This window comes from Silene latifolia, chromosome 1 (genome assembly GCF_048544455.1).
Source record: "Silene latifolia isolate original U9 population chromosome 1, ASM4854445v1, whole genome shotgun sequence".
In the NCBI taxonomy this organism is placed as follows: Eukaryota; Viridiplantae; Streptophyta; class Magnoliopsida; order Caryophyllales; family Caryophyllaceae; genus Silene; species Silene latifolia.
In genome coordinates, this window is record NC_133526.1 from 170,647,888 (window position 1) to 170,668,608 (window position 20,721).

The 20,721-nt window shown below is 34.2% G+C and overlaps 2 protein-coding genes across 3 annotated transcripts; one reads left to right on the forward strand and one right to left on the reverse strand.

Moving 5' to 3' along the window:
• Positions 1–6,767: 6,767 nt before the first annotated feature.
• On the forward strand, positions 6,768–17,124 carry LOC141611512 (alcohol dehydrogenase-like 7). 2 transcript variants are annotated; one of them, XM_074430075.1, is made up of 10 exons: positions 6,776–6,812; positions 6,910–7,046; positions 9,036–9,082; positions 15,125–15,450; positions 15,550–15,632; positions 15,738–15,813; positions 15,928–15,992; positions 16,248–16,346; positions 16,454–16,618; positions 16,862–17,005. In XM_074430075.1, exons 1-10 carry the CDS (start codon positions 6,779–6,781, stop codon positions 16,976–16,978), a joined length of 1,149 nt encoding a protein of 382 aa, XP_074286176.1. In that variant the 5' UTR covers positions 6,776–6,778; the 3' UTR covers positions 16,979–17,005. The 2 variants fall into 2 exon arrangements, with proteins under 2 accessions (XP_074286169.1, XP_074286176.1); XM_074430068.1 differs by lacking the exon at positions 16,248–16,346 and having other exon boundaries at positions 6,768–6,812; positions 16,862–17,124.
• Positions 17,125–17,591: 467 nt separating this feature from the next.
• Positions 17,592–20,034, reverse strand: LOC141611528 (uncharacterized). The gene is made up of 3 exons (XM_074430087.1): positions 19,861–20,034; positions 18,788–19,527; positions 17,592–18,321 (listed from the first exon to the last, which is right to left on the reverse strand). Exons 2-3 carry the CDS (start codon positions 19,298–19,300, stop codon positions 17,914–17,916), a joined length of 921 nt encoding a protein of 306 aa, XP_074286188.1. The 5' UTR covers positions 19,301–19,527; positions 19,861–20,034; the 3' UTR covers positions 17,592–17,913.
• Positions 20,035–20,721: the final 687 nt, after the last annotated feature.

Sequence of the window (20,721 nt, forward strand, 5' to 3'; positions counted from 1 at the left end):
GATCTTACAGATCCGCCTCACAGAAAAACACCTTGTACATAAAAGTTGCAAACTTTCAGCAAAAAAGATAAAATAATTAAAATTACAATTAGCAAAAAAGAAAAAAAAATGAAAAAATGAAAATGAAAAAATGAAAAAATTAAACAAGCAGAGAAGAACGTAGTAACGTTCTGTTGTTCATGTACTGAGTTGACAACAATCCTTAACACCCCTACCATGCCACCAGCAGCAGGTAGCAACACCGGCACCAGACACCGTGCATCACTGCAACATCCCTTACCCCAACGTCGGCGCCGGTGTTACAAGGTCGATGTCCCTCCCCCCCAACGCCGGCGACGGAACAAACCCTAATTTAATTAGCGTAAATCAATTCGTTAATTAGATATAATATAGTTATACAATTAAGAATTGGTATTATTACTTGATCGATACGAGAATTAACATCCATAATTATATTACAATGGAAATATAATGAAAAAAAGTCCATGAAAGAGTAAAACTCGTACATGAATGAGCAACTACGTACTAAAATCTCACGTAATGGATGTATCATATACGGAGAGTAATAAATAATAATAAAAATTGGAGTTTTAATAGGATTCAAACAACTTTGTGTTGGTATATATAAGACCCCTACTACGCAACAAATAGATATTAATTTTTTTTTACCACTTCTACTTCTCTCGCTCTTCTACTTTTATGTAATTTAATTTCATGCAAGATGAATTCTGTCTTTTCATTTCCTTGCAATGTTCATTGAGTGCTATTGTACAGTTTTTTTTAAATAGCTTGCCATGTATAGATGGTATATGAATATCAATGTATATTATTTTTCGTAACAATTTTTAATCCCATTATATACTAATGCATACTTTGTTTTTCTGCAGTTATAGTTATGGACGATCTAACAATCGCAAATATTCAAAAAGGATCAATTGTTTTCATCATAATGGTTTAAAATTAAAACCCGTTACCCTATAGTGGATTTATTGGTAAGTTTTTTTTTTTTTTTTTTTTTTTTTTTTTTTTTTTACGTAACGAATTATACTAATCTTAGTGCGGAAATAAGCGAAAGGATTATGTATCCATAATTTGAGTTTAGAAAATAAATATATATAGTGATATTTATTGTATCATGTTCTCTTTAGTTCCATGCACGTAAGACAAATTTTAATCATATGTTTATATTGAAGTGAAGAATTCTCGCAGATCCCGAGTCTCATCAATCAAGAACAGAGGATACAACTGGGGTAAACGGTAAACCAATTTAAAGAAACACACTTGATATAATAAGCGTATTTTGCATGATAAATTAATTGTTAAATGAATAATTATAAATTTATTAATCTTATTAAAAATTAATACAACCATTCGCTTGGTAACATGTAAAGGATAATTATAGAGAACACAATCAGATACATGCGTGATAATGCATTATGCATATATACAACAATTTGTAAAACAAACGTGTAATAATCATGACGACGACTGTAAATCACTTCTTCCATCGTCTCTCTAATTTGCTTTATCAAACTTTTGATTTCAATTTTGAACCCTAGGTATCTCTCTCTAATACAATGAAACTTACGCCAGATGGATCGGTCCAAAAAAACACAGCTCACTGTTAGTTGTCGTGCACACGAATGGATTATAAAAAAAAGATTAATAATCAAATAAGAGTTAATTTTGTGTGAGTAAAATGGCGATTAAGAAATCCCGCTTAACAATAAATTTGTGTAAAACCGCCTTAAACAAATATTTGAGATCAATCTGATCAAATAAAGGGCCTAAACTCCAAATAAAGCCCTTCCTAAAGTCTTATTTTTCAATCTCATTTTCGTGTTCTGTTTTGTGTTCACTAATCACTACAATACCTTTTTATTGGTCACACAAACTATTTTATAAAAGGGCAAATCCCATAAGATGTATTTGTGTCCAAAAAAAAGTATGGGATATAACCGACACAAAAATAGGATAGAAAATCCGCTTTTGAGGAGCACGTGCTTAAGTAACCTAGGTTTTCTTTTTTTTTCCCCCTAAAATGTCAAACTTTCACTTTAAGTTACCACACAAATCTACCAATTAAGGAAGAAGATAATTCGAATAACACAAATTCTTAAGAAAGACAGTTTCTCATTAATATTAGTGAGAGATCTCTCTCATAAAAGATAGTTATTATTTTTATTTTTCTTTTTTCTTTTTTTAGTTACTTTGTATAATTTATTTATTGGTTGTCTCTCATTAGTGTAGTGAGACACTGTCTCTCAGGAAACTTACTCTCCGAATAATCTGAATAGAAAATAACGAACTGTACATTGGATATGATATGAGGGAGTACTAATGATTTTACAAAGTGGTCCGTGCATCGCACGGGCATTAAATCTAGTATATATATAAAAGAGAGTTTTTTCGAGCGATCTGAGAGCGTCCACATCATCAAAAATAAATTTAGGAAAGTATAATTTTTGATGTAAAAAATAAAGTGGTGAATCTTTTAATTACTATAATATGTATATTTCCTAAATTATATTCAAGTGATATTTCCAATTTTTATATCAAACTTTTACATTTCATTTGTCAAAAAAATATCGTTAAAAAACTATGAAAATAATATAATTAGTTTTGTGGTAAAAAATGCTATCATTGGAGTATAAATTTCATATTATTTGGACATATTAAAGATGGTGTAGTTCTTAATATATAAAATTGTGTACTTTTTAATATGTTTTGTACCACATTGAAAAATAAGTAGGTGTGGTGAACATACTTCATAAAAATAAGTAGAATTGTCCCACATCAAAAGATTAGTATAAGGTGAGCGATTCTATAATTATAAATAGGAAGCATACTTGGAACTTAGGCATCAACCCAAAACTTTTTGAGTCTCTTAAGTATTGTAAGTTCATATCATTATATTTTCTACCTATAGATTTTACATGTCCCATATTGAAAAATAATGTAGGTGTGGTAAATATACTACGTTTAAATAATATAATTAGAATTGTGTTAAAAAAATTCTATCATTATTAGAGTATAGGTTCATGTCATTTGCACATATTTTAATTATGATAAAAAAAATAAAAAACAATCGTATGAATATTAATAGATATAATATAGTATTTGCTTATTATTAAATCGGGTTGGATGTCGAATTAGGTTCAAAAAATATGGTGTACTTTTAAATATGTTATTCGTCTCACATTGAAAAATAATGTAGATGTGATAAATATACACTACGTATAAATAGTTGAATTGTCCCACATCATAAGATTATCATAAGGTGGGTGATCTCATGATTATAAATAGGATTTATCCTTAGAACTTAGGTATCACCCCAAATATATTGAATCTCTCAAAGTATACTTATTATATAAGAGACTTTAAACATAAACTTGAATTAAATGTTAAATTTTCAAAGTTGTAACATTTTTTTAGTGTGAGAAAGATCGATAAAATGGTCAATATTATAACATATTTTAATTATGAAAAAAAATAAAAAAACAAACGTATCAGTATTAATAGATAATATAGTATTTGCTTATTATTAAATCGGGTTGGATGTCGAATTAGGTTCAAAAAATATGGTGTACTTTTAAATATGTTATTCGTCTCACATTGAAAAATAATGTAGATGTGATAAATATACACTACGTATAAATAGTTGAATTGTCCCACATCATAAGATTATCATAAGGTGGGGTGATCCCATGATTATAAATAAGATTTATCCTTGGAACTTAGGTATCACCCCAAATATATTGAATCTCTCAAAGTATACTTATTATATATGACTTTAAACATAATCTTGAATTAAATGTTAAATTTTTAAAGTTGTAACATTTTTTTAGGTGTGAGAAAGAGCGATAAAATGGTTAATATTATAACGAAAATTTTTCATGGTACCCTCGAATTTTGTTAGATTACACATCGTACCCCTAATTTTAAGTTTGTACATATAATACCCTTGTGTTTACTTTTTTCATAACGCCGTTACTCCTATGAGTAACTAGAGGAGTAATTGAGCATGCCATGCTATTTGTGTTTTGTTATTTAGTTATTAAATGTTAGTTTATTAAATAAAATATGGATTTAAGAATTAGATTATGAAGTGTTTGTGTAATAGATAATAAAAGAAAAAGGCGTCAAAAGTCATAGGAGTAATGACGTTATGATGTATTGTATTCAGGGAAAGAAAAAGGTGAACACAGGGGTACTATTTGTAGAAACTTAAAATTAGGGGTACCATGTGTAATCCATCAAAGTTCAAGGTTACCATGAGAAATTTTCAATATTATAATGATATAGTTAATTAAATTTTTATTTAAAAGAGAGAGATATATGTACCAATAAAACAATAAAGGGGGTATTATTTTTTAATTGTTATTTTATTGCCACGCCATCAAACTTAGCGTCCATTTAACAACCTTTACATTAGGGGGTACCATGGGCAAAAAAATGGAATCTCAAGGATACCTTAGGCAGATTCTTAAAAGTAGGGGTAACATGGAAAATCTGACAAAATTAAGAGGTACCACGGGAAATTTCCGTATCTCAACTATGATAAAAAAAAATGAAGAAAAACAACAATAAATATTAATGGAGAGTACTTGATCATATTATTAAATTTAAATATAACTATTAGATCTAATGAGTAGCAATTGTCCGTATTCGGTATTCGGTATCTGGTTGAATGTCGAACTAAGTGCAAAAAAGATGGTATAATTCTGAGTTTGTTATTTGTCCCACATTGAAAAACAATGCAGGTTTGATGATATACTACGGATAAATAGTAGAATTGTCCCACATCAGAAAAATAATTCAAGTTTGGTGAATATATTACTTATAAATAGTAGAATTGTCCCACGTCGAAAGATTAGTATAAGGTGGGGTGATTATACGATTATAAATAAGAGTTAACCCACGTATATATTAATCTTGGATTTTTTTTTAAAGAGATTTTAATAATATGTAAACAAATCATTAGACATAGAATCTAAACATTAAACCCTTATAACGTTTTTTTTTTTTTTGCATTATAAATAAGTTAATTACCCGTTGCAACGCACGGGCATTCAAACTAGTTGCACATTAAAAGAAACTTATGGGGTTAATTTGCTACATTTATAAGTTAAGGGGTTTGATTGCACATAGTATCAAATTTATGGGGGTGATTTGCTATATTTACCGATATTTATGAATTATGATTATGACTTGCTCATTTAAATATATTTCGTAGCATTCCAAATTATCAGGCTCGCCAAAAGTTCGATACCTACTAATTTTTAATTTTAGATTTATTGCTCTTGAGTTCGTCTTTTTCATAAGAAATTGTGAGACGAATTGGAAGAAGCATCTCAGGCTCTCAGCTATGGGTTTATTGCACAAGTTCGAGTTCTTCCATAGAAATTCGCATCAAATTGTATATGTAATAATTTAATATAGCGAGAATGAGGATTTAATCACGCCTCTATACCTATATATACTTAGTTAAGATATCTTTGATATTCAAAAAATGAATACACAAACTCATGACATCCCCTACTACTAAGAGAATACAAATTCTCTTAGTGTTCCCTCCAAAAAACATCTAGCTAAATAAGGTAATAAATAAAATTTTCTTTCATTATATTATTATCTTATAAATACACTCTAATTTTATAAATAGATTCATAATTATGATTTTTTCATTAAAATAAAATAAAATTGATATTAAACTATAAAATATAAGTTGCTAAATTTTTCAGTAATGTAATAATTATTACTGTAGAGAATAACTTAACACATGCTTACTATTAGCTTCGTGACAAAAAACATTGACTAAAAAAATTCATAACTTAAATAAATTTTTTAGTTAGTTTTCCATTTTAATTTTTTTGTTTCATATCAAAATACAATGGAGTGAACTGATAAATATTAATGAGGTGCAAATTTAAAAAGTATAAATCCTCCCATATCCTAAAAGAATACAACTTCTCTAAAGTTTTCCCTCCAAAGTGTTCAAACTTGTATCTCTTCGTGACGAAAAAAGAATTTTTTAAAAATAATTTGATGTAGTTAAAATATTTTCATAAAAAACACAATTCATGGAATTATTCAATTCTTTTGATTAATTTTAATATTAGTTATTTTTTAAAAAAATTCGTGAGATATAAATGAAAAATCTATAACTAATACACTAAAAATTAAAAGGCCTATATTTACCGCGCATTTGCGCGGGATCTACACTAGTTACTTATAACTAGACTTATTCATTTTTACAATAGTAACAATGTATATTTATAATTTTTTTGAAAAATAATTAAGATCATTAACTCGTATATCATAAAGCCTTTAAATCTAGTACTTATATGAAACGAGTCATATGACGATATATGAATAAAAGATCGATAATAATATGATCTCAACATAATTTGTTTTTTTATGTCAAGGGCCTCCTTTTTTTTTGCTTCATAACCAAACCTACAAGAAAATTAAACCCTCAGATAATAATATTAGGCCATGTTCTTTTCGACTGAAAAGAGTTGAATTAAATTTAATAGTGTGGAACGGAACTGAAATGAATGGAGTTGAACTGAACTCAAGTAAGGATTAATTTGTGAAAAAATGCGTTGAACTGAACTGAATTGAGTGGGGCTGAACTAAACCTAATAGAGCTGAAATTAAATCCAAAAGAACAGGACACAAGTGAGGCACACGGATTTGCCATAAAATTCTCCGGCTACTAACTTATATAAATAGAGTAGTAGACTAACATCATGTCTAAGAATATTTGAAGAACATGACTTCGGTAGGAAAACCCATTCATTGCAAAGGTAATATGCTTAGCAACCTTATTTTGTTACTTTTTTTTTTCCCGGTACGGTGTTCAAACGCGTCACTTGGTGCCTGATAGTATACGAAATGGTGCAGCCGCGGTAGCAAGGGAGGCAGGAAAACCTCTTGTGATTGAAGAAGTGGTGGTTGCTCCACCTAAGGCACATGAAGTTCGTATTAAGATCATTTGCACTTCTCTTTGTCATAGTGATATTACCTTATGGAAATGGAAGGTACATTATATTTAATTTCCTCCGGTTTAACTATTTGTTTACGTTTTAATTTTCTATTATCTTTTGTACTGTATATTAGATGACAAAATTTCAAACAATAGTCCTTCGTATCCATCTATCTATCTATATATTAATTCTCTAAGTTTACTGCTGATATGGCAGCATAATAAAGTGGCAAAGATGACATGGCAGCTTATGTTAAAATTAACATATGATATCCTGGCAAATATGGTATATATCTTATATATATTTCGGTGTATATTTCATATATATTTTTAAAATCTCTCCCATCCTTACACAATCTATCTTTAAAATTAAAAATTAAAAAATATATAAATTCTTACACAATATATCTTTAAAAACCATATAATCTTTTGCGTATTATAAAAACATATAAAATAAATAATAAATATAAATATAATATCTAAGCAAAAATAGATTATAAACTAATTTACTATAGGTCTATAGCTATATGATATTCTTTCAAGCAAAATTACGGAATATATGATTCTAAAACTAATTTATAATCGAAATTACGGAATATATTTTAAATTTCTATATTAATGGTACTCTTCCCAAAAACAAACGTGCTCCTAACCATATGTTAAATCTACAAACTACAGTAATTGTAAAAAAAAAAAAATACTCCATCAGCTATTGTGGTTGTCAATAATTATTAAATTAATACAGTCTTATACTATGAGACGGTTCTATAATGTGGAAAGACAACTTATTTGTTAGCATTAAATGAATTTTATTTTATTTTTTATAAAAATGGATCGTCTCATGGTGTAAGACTCTCTTATTTTATAATTTATAACTCAATAAATTAAAAGGACAATTTTTTTTTTATTAATTTAATAATAAAATTGAACAATTTTTTTATTAACAAAAATGGACAGTTTCATAGTTGAGGTTGTCTTAACCTATAATTTATGAATACAATTTACAAACATTATTATTATTTATTTTCGATGACTTTTTAATGTGTATAAATGGGTAGAAGGGTGGGACTTCATTTGATATTATTTTTCCGATAATATTTTACATCATTTAAGTGGGGTTAATATCCTTTATGTTGTCTATAGATCTCAAACGGGCTGGGCGGGTCGGAACAAACAGGTCGGGTACAGTGGGTTCAAATATGGGTCGATTAATACGGGTTATGGGTCAGGTTATTAGGGGCAAAGTGCGGGTCAACAATTAGTATCTAACGTCTTTTATAGATCGGAAAAATATTTTTTAAAAACTAAAGTATATTTAATATTAATATTTTAATCATATTCAATGCTTAGTTTTTTAATTATTTTTTCAAATATATTATATAATAAATATTATTATTTTTATAAAAATTATTTTAGTTTATCTTTGACTGAACGGGTCGACGTGTTCGTGTCGGGTTTCACTTAAATTAACGGGTCATTTTGTGTTCCATATCGAACGGGTTACTTTTCGAGATTTTCGGGTTTTAACCCTGGGAAAATGGATGAGGTCGGGTCGAAATTTGACAGGCTTATATCTTAGTCATGTCTTAAACTCATAACTTATCATTTAGTTAAAATAATAATATGGATACAAATTGTACAAATAACCAACTCTAATTTGTTGTATTCTACCTTTATATAATATCGACTTTCATCTGATTTTAAGTTTATTAACAATATATAGAGTATTAGCTTATAGGTAATCATCTAACTACGGAGTATAAAACAGCCCGTGAATTTTACGGGTTTAAAACTAGTTATATATTTTTCCTTTTAACATTATTCTCTATTCATTTTGAAATCATTAATATAAATTTTTCTTTTCTTTTGCTAATGTTAGTAACATAGTAACGTATTATTGCTTTGGTGATTGCTCTATTATTTTCGGTTCAAATGAGCGTATTTACGTCGCGGGTGAGAATCGAACTCCTAACTTCATGATTGAAGTAAGAAAATTTTTACCACTTGAGTTAAACCCTTATTCTCCGTAATTGCTCTATTGTAGGAACCACCGGGATATTTTCCGAGAATCTTGGGTCATGAATCTGCAGGGTAATGCTTCTACCTTAATATGTTTCACTTCATAAGTAATTCATTTGTCTTAATTATTTATTTATCTTTATTTAAAATATTTTTTGGAAATAATAAAAAAGTAAAGAAATAAATGGACGGATGGTGTATTGAAAACGTGAACTCACATTCCACTTTATGTTGTGTTTTGTATGATCTACAATGGACATTATGTTTAACTACCTTTAGTTATGTGTGTAATTGCCAAAATATTATTGATAAGGATACGCAACACCTTTAAATTACGAAGGTTGTAAGGAAACTGGATAATTATTATTAGGGTTTTAACTGGAAAATATGTTTAATAGGCATATGATAAGACTTATATCAGTATAATGTAGTTGGTTTGTTAGTTTTGGTGTTACTTTGTAGAAAAATGACCAAGGTTTGAAGTACGGTACAAGCGATTTTACGCCACTGCCTAGTAAATAATAATCCGTGTTTCGAACTTGAGATTAGTTAAGCTTTTTTATTAGTTGTACCGATACGTTAGGCTATTTTTTTTCCATTAGCTACGACATTATTGTGCTTCTTAAACCTAATCAATCATGGTCCATACCAAAATTATATAGTTAGGTGCTTGGTTATATTAGTATTTAGTACATTACACAATAAAGTTGATTGGGGTCTTGTACTAAATTAGACGTTTAAATGTGAACTTATTACCAACATATGTACCCGATGTTAAAGATACAAATCAACCAAGTCCACTATCAAGATTGGAAGCTCTCAATCATACGTAAAATATTAGCTTATTGTTAGCATTGCCACATGTTAGCCAACTAATTATCCACCTTCAAATGTTAGCCAACTAATGATCCACCTTCAATTGTTAGACAACTAATTATCCACCTTCAATTGTTAGACAACTAATTATACACCGTCCATTGTAGTTATGCTTTTCTTGTACTATAAATACCTATGTAATTCCTCTTGTAAATAACAACTTAATCAATACAAATTATTATTATTATTCACATATACTTTATATGGTATCAGGAATCACATCGATCCTTATACTACTCACCATCTCCGCTGCCCTATACACCGTCGCAATACCCATGGCAACCACCAGCACCCAAATACCCAACTCCGCCGAACCAAACAAACCCCTCCTCTCAGTATCCTTCCCTACGTGCACAAAACTAACCCCGACCAACTACCGAGCATGGCACTATCAAATTAGCCGTCTCTTCCTAGGCTTCGGCCTCTTCTCCTACCTCGATGGTACGACCAAGCCACCACCCAAAACCATCATCCCAGCCGGTACCACCGTCAAACCAGACCCTCAACACGAACCCAACCCAGCCTATGAAACATGGTTCCGTCAAGACCAACTCATCCTAGGCGCCCTAGCAGGCACTCTCGATGAAGCCGTCGCACCCGTCCTCCTCGATGCAACCACATCCCACGAGGCTTGGACAACCCTAGCCACGACTTATGCCAACCCTTCCCGAGGACACATCCTACAATTAAAGGATCGTCTTCGTACCATTTCCCATACCGGGAAAACCATTTCCGAATACATGCTTGCCATTAAAGCATGCACCACCCAATTAGCACAACTAGGCAAACCAAATCGACGCTCGAAGATATAACCGCCCAAATCATTACCGGTCTCGACTATAAACTATATGGACCCGTCATCGATGCCGTTCGCGCTCGTGACTCACCCATTTCCTTTGAATTATTCCATGAAAAATTAATTCAAGATGAACTCACCATTAAACATCATCCGCCTACAACCACTAACACCGTCTTTACACCCTCGGCTCACGCTGCCTACACCCGGCCTTACAACAACAACCATCCCAACAACACACGTCACCCACCCTCCAACAACAACAACCAACCACGTCACAACCACCAACAACAAAATGCCTATCACCACAATTACCAAAACCGTGGCCAAACCTACAATAATTCCAATCCTAACCCATTTCGCGGCCGTTGTCAATACTGTCGCGCCCATGGCCACGTTATTAGTTATTGTCCTGATTTCAAGAAGGACTACCCGAATGTCGTGTTCCCTCCACCCCCTCCTCGACAACCACGCCCCTTCGCCCACACCGCCACCACATCCGCTGGTCCCTCCACTTCCTATCTTATTGATAGTGGGGCCTCAAACCATATCACAAATGATCTCAACACACTCGCCTTTCACACCCCATATGATGGACCAGACGACCTTATGATCGGTGACGGCTCGTCTTTGTCTATCTCGCACCTTGGTTCCTTCTCTATCCCTACCTCTAATCATGTTTTACGTTTTACCAATGTTCTTTTAGTTCCTAAAATTTCTCGACCATTAATTTCTGTCTCACAATTTTGCACCGATAACCATGCTTATGCCTTATTCTCTTCTACCTCTTTTTGTTTTAAGGAAATCAAGACGGGGGAAACTGCGCTTGAAGGACCATTTGTTGATGGATCGTACCAATGGAATCCCTCCACCAAACCGCCTCAAGCCCTAGTCGCAAACAAATCCTCGAGTATTTTGTGGCATACTCGTTTAGGACACCCTTCCAATTCCACTTTACGTTTATTAAATTCCAGTTTTAATTTCAATATTTCCGATTTATCGCACTGTAATTCTTGCTTAATCAACAAAAGCCACAAGTTACCCTTTTCAATTTCTACTCTCACGTCTCACGCACCATTTGATTTAATATACTCCGATGTATGGACATCGCCAATCATATCCGATGATTCATACAAATATTATGTTATCTTTGTCGACCATTTCACCCACTATTTTTGGTTATATCCGTTAAAACATAAATCCGACACCGCTTCCACCTTTCATCGCTTCAAAGCTATTATTGAAAAATATTTTAACCGTCCTATCCGACAATTTTATTCGGATAATGGCGGTGAATACATCAAATTCAATCCCAACCTACTCGACAATGGCATCACTCACCTTACATCACCACCACACACTCCCGAGCACAATGGGTTCGCAGAGCGTCGACACCGTCATATTGTTGAAACCGGTCTAGCCTTACTCACCCAAGCCCAAATGCCAACCAAATATTGGCCTTATGCGTTCTCCACTGCCGCCTACCTCATAAACCGTCTTCCATCTACAACACTCACTAATCAATCTCCTTACAAACTCCTCTTTGGTCAACATCCTAACTATCACAAATTACGTCCTTTCGGTTGTCTTTGCTACCCATGGTTAAAACCTTACACTAGTCACAAACTCGAACCCAAATCGGCTCCTTGTGTTTTCGTTGGCTATTCCACCACTCAAAGCGCCTATCTTTGTCTTAATCCCACAACCAATCGCCTATATACCTCGCGCCATGTCCGTTTTATCGAGCTGGAATTCCCTTACCTAAAACTATCGAACTCCACTCCTGCGCCCTTACACACCCCAAGTCAATGGTGCACCCTTACCGTCCCTCTCCTACCACCACTGGAACCACCTGCCCCTACCCTCAACCCCACTCAGCCGCTCACCCCAACCCCTATCTCCCCGCTCGACGCCCCCTGATTCGCCACTCCCTGCCTCGCCGACCCCTGCCTCATCTCCATCGCCTCCACCTCCTCCACCTCCACCACCCATTCATCGAACCCGCCTCTCTAACAACATTATCATGCCCAATCCCAAATATTTTAAAACCAATAAACATGCCCAAACCGCCACTCTCTCCTTACCCACACCACACCCAATACGACCAAACAAGCTCTCCTTAACCCTCAATGGCGTCAAGCCATGACTGATGAATTTGACGCCCTCACCCGAAATCAAACCTGGACTCTCGTCCCACCTCACCAAGCTCCTAATGTTGTTGGTTGCAAATGGGTCTATCGCCTTAAATATAACCCCGATGGTAGTCTCAAGCAACACAAGGCTCGTCTTGTTGCTAAAGGCTTTCATCAACGCCCCGGGATTGACTACTCGGAAACGTTTAGTCCTGTTATCAAACCGACTACAATTCGATTAATTCTCACCTTCTTTGTCACGAAAAAGTGGCATTTACACCAAATTGATATCAATAATGCCTTCTTGCAGGTCGACTCACCGAACTGTTTTTATGAGTCAACCGGTGGCTTCATTGATTCTACTAATCCTTCTTACGTTTAGACTTAACAAGGCCATTTACGGCCTCAAACAAGCACCACGCGCATGGTACACCGAGTTAAAGACCTACCTGCTTACTTCAGGTTTTCGAAATTCTCTATCCGACCCCTCACTGTTTATTCTCAACACCATTCCCACAACCTTATTTGTTTTAATCTACGTTGACGATATAATAGTGACTGGACCAAATAAAACTCACATCACCAATTTTATTACTCAAATTTCACATAAATTCTCCCTCAAAGACTTAGGTCCTCTATCATATTTTTTAGGCATAGAGGTCACCCCAACCAAAACCGGATTGCATTTAAATCAAACCAAATATTTATATGATCTTCTTGTCAAATTTAAAATGGAAAATTCCAAACCCGCGTCAACCCCTATGCTTACCCACCCACCTTTACTTAAAGACACCACCGCCCCAGTCGAAAATGAGTCAGACTATCGCTCCATTGTTGGTAGTTTGCAATACCTTTCCCTCACCCGACCCGATATTGCCTTTTCGGTTAATAAATTAGCTCAATTTTTAACTCATCCCACCGTGACTCATTGGGCCGCTCTAAAGCGACTCCTTCGTTATCTCAATGGAACACTCCATCTTGGCATTCAATTAACCGCCTCGACACCGCTGTGCCTCCATGCGTTTTGCGATGCGGATTGGGGAGGTGATCCTCATGATTATCTTTCTACCACCGGTTACATCATCTACCTAGGTAGTAATCCTATTTCATGGTCCGCTAAGAAACAAAAGGCCGTTTCGTGCTCCTCCACCGAAGCTGAGTTTAGAGCCGTTGCAAGCACATCTGCCGAGCTTATATGGCTCCAAAACCTTCTGCTCGAACTCGGCATTTCAACTACTAATCCGCCGATGATATATTGTGACAATCTAAGCACTACTACCTATTCGGCTAACCCAGTTTTTCACTCACGAATGAAACATGTTGCACTTGCTTTTCATTTTGTCAAAGAACAGATTCGCAACGGTCATATTCGGGTTCAACATATTAACTGTCCGATCGGCTAGCGGATACTCTCACTAAACCGCTCCATAAGCCACGATTCCTATTGCTTTCTTCCAAGATTGGCCTTCGCTATCGCCCGTCCATCTTGAGCGGGAATGTTAAAGATACAAATCAACCAAGTCCACTATCAAGATTGGAAGCTCTCAATCATACGTAAAATATTAGCTTATTGTTAGCATTGCCACATGTTAGCCAACTAATTATCCACCTTCAAATGTTAGCCAACTAATGATCCACCTTCAATTGTTAGACAACTAATTATCCACCTTCAATTGTTAGACAACTAATTATACACCGTCCATTGTAGTTATGCTTTTCTTGTACTATAAATACCTATGTAATTCCTCTTGTAAATAACAACTTAATCAATACAAATTATTATTATTATTCACATATACTTTATACCCGAATTCTAGGAGCAAGTCGTATTCTTATGCAACTACCAGCCGATAAATAATTACACAAATTCTTGTTTAACACCGGATAAGGCAAAAGTAGAATGCCGAGATATTAGCAAAACTTATCTTGTTTATGCGAATGGAATACTATTTAATCCGTTTTAATCTTAAGACGGATATGAAATAAATAAAGGTTAGAAAAACCATGGGCTATGGTATAATATCTATTGAACTATCAACACTTAGTCGAAAATTTGACCTGTGGGCTATGGCATAATATCTATTGAACTACATCCATTCTCTTGTACGACGGTCTTTTTCGTGTTTTTTTGGCAAAATGTGACCACTTTTTGGTAATAGTTACCACTTTAAAAAAAAGTCATTTTTTAGTCATAGAAAGTGGTCAGTATTTATTAAAAGGTGGTCATATTCTTTCTCGTCGTACAATAAAATTTGCGATTGAACTAGCATAATTTAGTCCAGCAATTTCTAATTCTTGATTTTGTTACAGTATTGTGGAGAGCATAGGAGAGGAAGTTAATGAGTTTGAAAAAGGAGATTTCGTAGTGCCAGTGTTATTGGCCAACTGTAAGGAATGTATCGACTGCAAGTCTACGAAAAGCAATCAATGTGAAACGCTGCCGTTTAAGATGTCACCATTTATGCCAAGAGATGATACAAGTAGATTCACAGATATGAACGGGGAAGCCTTGTACCATTGTTTACATATCTCGAGTTTCAGCCAGTATACAGTTGTTGATGTTGCTCATGTTGTCAAGATTAACCCTGCTATCCCACCTGATAGAGCTTGCCTTCTTAGCTGCGGACTTTCCACTGGTACTTAATTCTTGCTTTATTTTCTGGTATGATACGGTCTCAGATGTGAGACTAACCTAATTAAATGAACTTGTTTCTGAAAGCAAAAGTGATGTGCAGGAGTTGGTGCTGCTTGGAAAACAGCTCAAGTCGAAGCAGGATCAACAGTTGCTATTTTTGGCTTAGGAGTCATTGGATTAGCGGTATGCGTCTTACTCTAAGTAATAATTAAGACTGTAAAGTAATCTTTCACAATGCAAGGATATGATTTGATGCTTCTGGTTGGGCTGTCTTTTTCTTATGCAAAGGTCGCTGAGGGTGCAAGACTATGCGGAGCTAACAGAATCATTGGCATTGATTTAAATCCTGCCAAATTCGAATCAGGTAAGCTGTGTTACTGGGGTTTGTACAATTTCTTGCGCGAGACTTCTGAATTATTTGTATGAATTCTTGATGAGCACTCTCTGCAATTACTTCTCATAATCGCGCTTTCTGCAGGAAAGAAGTTTGGAGTCACCGACTTTGTGAGCCCTCAAAACATAGGGACTAAATCAGTCAGTGAGGTCCTGATCTTTCCTTCAACCTGTCTGTTTCCACAGATGTTCTGATTTTCCTGTTTGCAGCATTATTTTTCGTGATTTTGGATTACTTCCCGTTTCTAAATTTTTTTCCTTCCTCAATTTTTTTCTCGCACCATGACATTTAGATTCAAATTAAAGTACTCCGTAATTGGTGGTTATTCCAAGTAGTATTATACGGAGTAATATTTTATTGTAAGAACGGTTTCATGAGATTTTTTGTGTTAAAAATGGATGCAGGTTATTAAAGAAATGACAGGAGGAGGAGGAGCAGATTACTGCTTTGAGTGTGTAGGCATGTCATCTTTGGTGCGAGAAGCCTATGATTGCTGTCGAAAGGTCTTTTTCTCCAACTATTATCACAGTACAAGCAGTTATCTGAGAGTGGAAGTAAGTGACATGGTAGGATTAACTATTACTAATTTACTACCATTGTACGAACACAGGGATGGGGGAAGACGGTGGTTGTTGGCGTTGATAACCCAAAGTCGGACATAAACTTAAACTGTTATGACGTGTTACACCATGGAAAGACTTTGATAGGGTCCTTATTTGGAGGCCTTAAGGCCAAATCTGATGTTCCAACTCTTGTCAACTGGTACTTGGACAAGGTACATTATTATTTTTCCCTTGTCACTAGTTATTAATTTGCATTTTGGTGTCCTCTTCAAATTGTTTGCAACAAATACATTCATCACACAGTACTGCACTCGATCACATACAGAGTCACGGTCTTACATTTACATATTGGTAATGCATAGTCGCTTACTCGCTTGGAAAAGGTTATTGTAATTAAATATGCCTTGTCAAATTAAGGGAACTGATTTTTTTACTTGTTTTTTTATTGTTATCAGAAATTACAGTTAGATGAATTTGTAACACATGAGATGAAGATTGAAGATGTCAATGAAGCATTTGAGTTGCTTCTTGAGGGGAATTGTCTTCGATGCGTTTTATGGATGGATAAATGAGGAGAATTTAAACCCTTCAATGCGACCTTACAAATTTGAGGGCTTTACAATTTTGTAATCCCTTTATATGTATGGCACATTTGGCTTAGGTGGTATTCACTGTTTTTACCGGACGATCTAATGATAAGACGAATTTAATAAGTGTCACATACTTTCTCCAGTAAGTGGGTTATACATTTGATGTAGTACATCAAATATGATATAGTTTTTGAGCATTAAGATAAAGTTTTTGAGTTTTAATCTAAATTTTTTGAGTTTTATTTTAAAGTTTTTGAGTTTATTTACTTAAACTTTAATCTCAAAAAGTTACATTATAACTCAAAAAAATTATATATAAGCTCAAAAAAATTTGATTTTTGACATCATAAAACTAAAATGTAATTTATAAACTCTATAGTACTCGAAAAAAATACACAAAAACTCAAAAAATCATTAAGTATGATGTAGTACATCCGATGTACAATCCTTTTTCTCTACTTATGCATGATAACATTTGTATTCGTGCAACTTTATACGAGTATTTCATTTTGACAATTTGATATTTTATGATAATGACTCACTCATTTAAATATATTGTTCCTACTAAATTAAGAAAATAAAAGATTGGATTAAATTGAATGAAATAACAACATATAGTAATAGCATTATGGGTTTGAAACTTCTTTACACCATCTAAAAATAAACAAACACATTACATAAACATAAGCACGTTGTACTTACATAGTTACATAAAATAGATACGAAGTATAAAATAAAAAATAAAAACAAATGACCCACAACACCCAAATAATTAATCACCAACAAAAAAAAAAACAAAGACCAACAAATTAATCAACCATACATATTACCGTATTTTTTTTTTTCCAACGAAAAGCGCACTTAGCACATAATATAAAACCCTTTAATTGTCATTAAGCATAACAATTACCTAGTAATTAATACTTATCCACATGATCATTCTTCTCATCACTAGTCTTGGAGCTACTTAACCCGGGGATCTTATCCTTAATCTTGTCCATGAACCCCTTCTTGTCCTCCTCCTCTCCCTTGACAACCGGCTCGACCGACAGTGGCACCGCCTCATCGTGGCTGTCCTCAGTCTTGTTGTGGCCAGGGAGTTTGTCCTTGATTTTGTCAAGGAAGCTCTTCTTCTCAGGTTCCTCTTCTTGATGAGGTGGCTCAGAGTACACTGCCTCTTGCACGTGAGGCTTCTCTATTGGCACGTGAGTGTCCTCCGCTACCTCGTCTTTGTGTCCTGGTAGCTTCTCCACCAGCTTCTCCTTTAATCCCTTCTTTTCTTTTTTCCTCTGCTTCTTCTCCTCGTCATCTCCTTCCTCATCAGACTGCAATTAGTAGATACTCAAATTGTTAGGCATGATTTCAAATTGTAATTATATTTTACTGCATTATGAGACGATATTTATTACTGAGAAATGCTCCCAACCAGTGACGGAGCCAAGATTTAAAGTCAACGGGGGCAAAAGAGTAATTTTATAATGGAACCTTGGAAAAATTTGAAAATTTTAACTAAAAATTTAGAAATTTTCAAACATCATTGGGATGAGCTCTCCAAGTAGCCCCCTCGCTCCACCACTGCTCCCAACCTTTTCCGATTTTCTCCCTTTACATGGGCTTATAATAAATGTCAAAGAAGCGGCTAAAATAAATGTCATTTTTAATCCGTCTAACTTCTTTTTATTTTCACCTATATTATAATCCGTTGAGCTGTCATGAGTTAAGACCGTTCTAAACAAGAATCGATGCTAATAATAAGTTTAAAAAAAAAAAAAAAAAGCATAAGACACTTACAGAGCTGTAAGATCGTAGCATCTCGACAACAGTACCATGCTTCTTCTCGTCTTGATCCTTATACTCTGCCGGTTCCGAAACTGGAGCCTTGTGATCGAACTCAGACCCGAATGTTTCCTCCGTGACTGGTATTTTATTCTCGGTGTCGTTCTGAATTAAGTCGAACAAGCTATGGTCTGTTGTTTCTAGTGGGTTCGCACCTTGCCTCTTTTCTTCTGCATCCTTGTACTCTGCCTCTTCTGGTGTCGCACCAAACTTCTTCTCTAGTGCATCCTGGTACTCTGCCTCTACCGGGTCGGAAACTTGAACCTTATGATCGAAATCAGAAGCTAATGTCTCCTCCTTGATTGGCTTCTCGACCTCGTCCCCTTGAACCTTATGATCGAACTCAGAAGCAAATGTCTCCTCCTTGATTGGCTTCTCGACCTCGTCCTTTTTCATGAAATCGAACATACCGCGAGAAGTCGTCTCTACTGGTGTAGCACCAACTTGCTCGTTCACCCTCTCCGCCATTGTATAAATTAGGATGGATACTTTCGTCTTAAATAAGAATTTACGAAATTATGTTGTTGTATGTTTTGTTTTGCTTTGCTTTGCTTTGGGAGTTTGAGTGATGGATTTTTGGTTGATGGGAGTACTGAGTTTTTATAGGGGTTTTGTAACGCGTTGAGGAGACACGAGGATTAACCGTATAGGGGGGTAATTTACTACTTTTCCCTTTTTTAATCTCTACTTTATTTCTGTAGGGATTTTGGTATGAGCCACTCACACAATAATAAAGATAATAAGAATCGGAAAAATAACAAGGACACAATATTTACGAGGTTCACCAACTTGGCTACATCCTCACCATAGACGCACTAGGAATTTTATTGATCACTCAATATGAGGATAAAAATTACATAGCATTTGTCATCCTTTTATAGCTAAATACCGAGCTATAACTCTTATGTAACTTTACTATATTCAATACCTTATCAATGTAGGAGTAAGTTATGGGTAAGTTAGTAACTCATCCACATTATGTTTCAATAAGAAACATCTACTCCATAATGGAGGGACTTAATTCTAACAATTTCAGTTCATTAGTCAACAAATTAATAATTGAATCTTTACTGAAATGTTGTAGCCGACGTGTTGTGGGTCGCAAAGTTAAATATCAATTCTACTTTGCGGGTTTTGTGAGGAGCATACGAGAAGAGAGGAGTCAAAGGACCCCTTGTGACCTGGATATGGACCATATCCATACAAAGATTATTAGAGATACACCTAGGATAAGGTTACATATCGGTCTGGATCACATCGATACATACAAATAAGAAAATAAGAGAATTCATTAGTTTATACGTTGAGAGGGGTTCCATCTCAAAATTAATTGATAATGAGTGGAGTATAACTCGTCGATTTATAGACTAGACAACTCGCTCATCTTTTTTCGATGTGTGACTCACATGTATGTGATACTTGTTACGGATGAGTTTTTTTTATCTGTGTAGTTTAAGAGATTGTATCCTAAATTAATCGATAATATAAGTTTAATCAAAAACTCTGTAATAAATTCCTAAAAAAAAAAAACTCTGTAATAAAGATTTTCATCATCTAATTCTATGCGTGTCCCTCTACATCTTTCTTATGTATACCTAGCTGCGTTACAAATTGGAATTAATCTCTCATTCAGCTGTCGTAGTTCATTTATTTATTTTGTTTAATTGTGACTTAGTTTAACTTAAATCATAAAATGGATTTTTATACCGTGTTAAATTGCGATATAAATCTAAAATAAACTTAGAGTTGCCAATGTATTTTGGATTGGTTGACCAAGTACTTAGGAGTCCTTATTCCATATACCGTGTATCTATCAAAGTTGAGGTGCAAAGTCATAGTAATTCAATTATGTGTAGGTGGGATTTGTGCCGAGTCGGTGAAATGAAAAT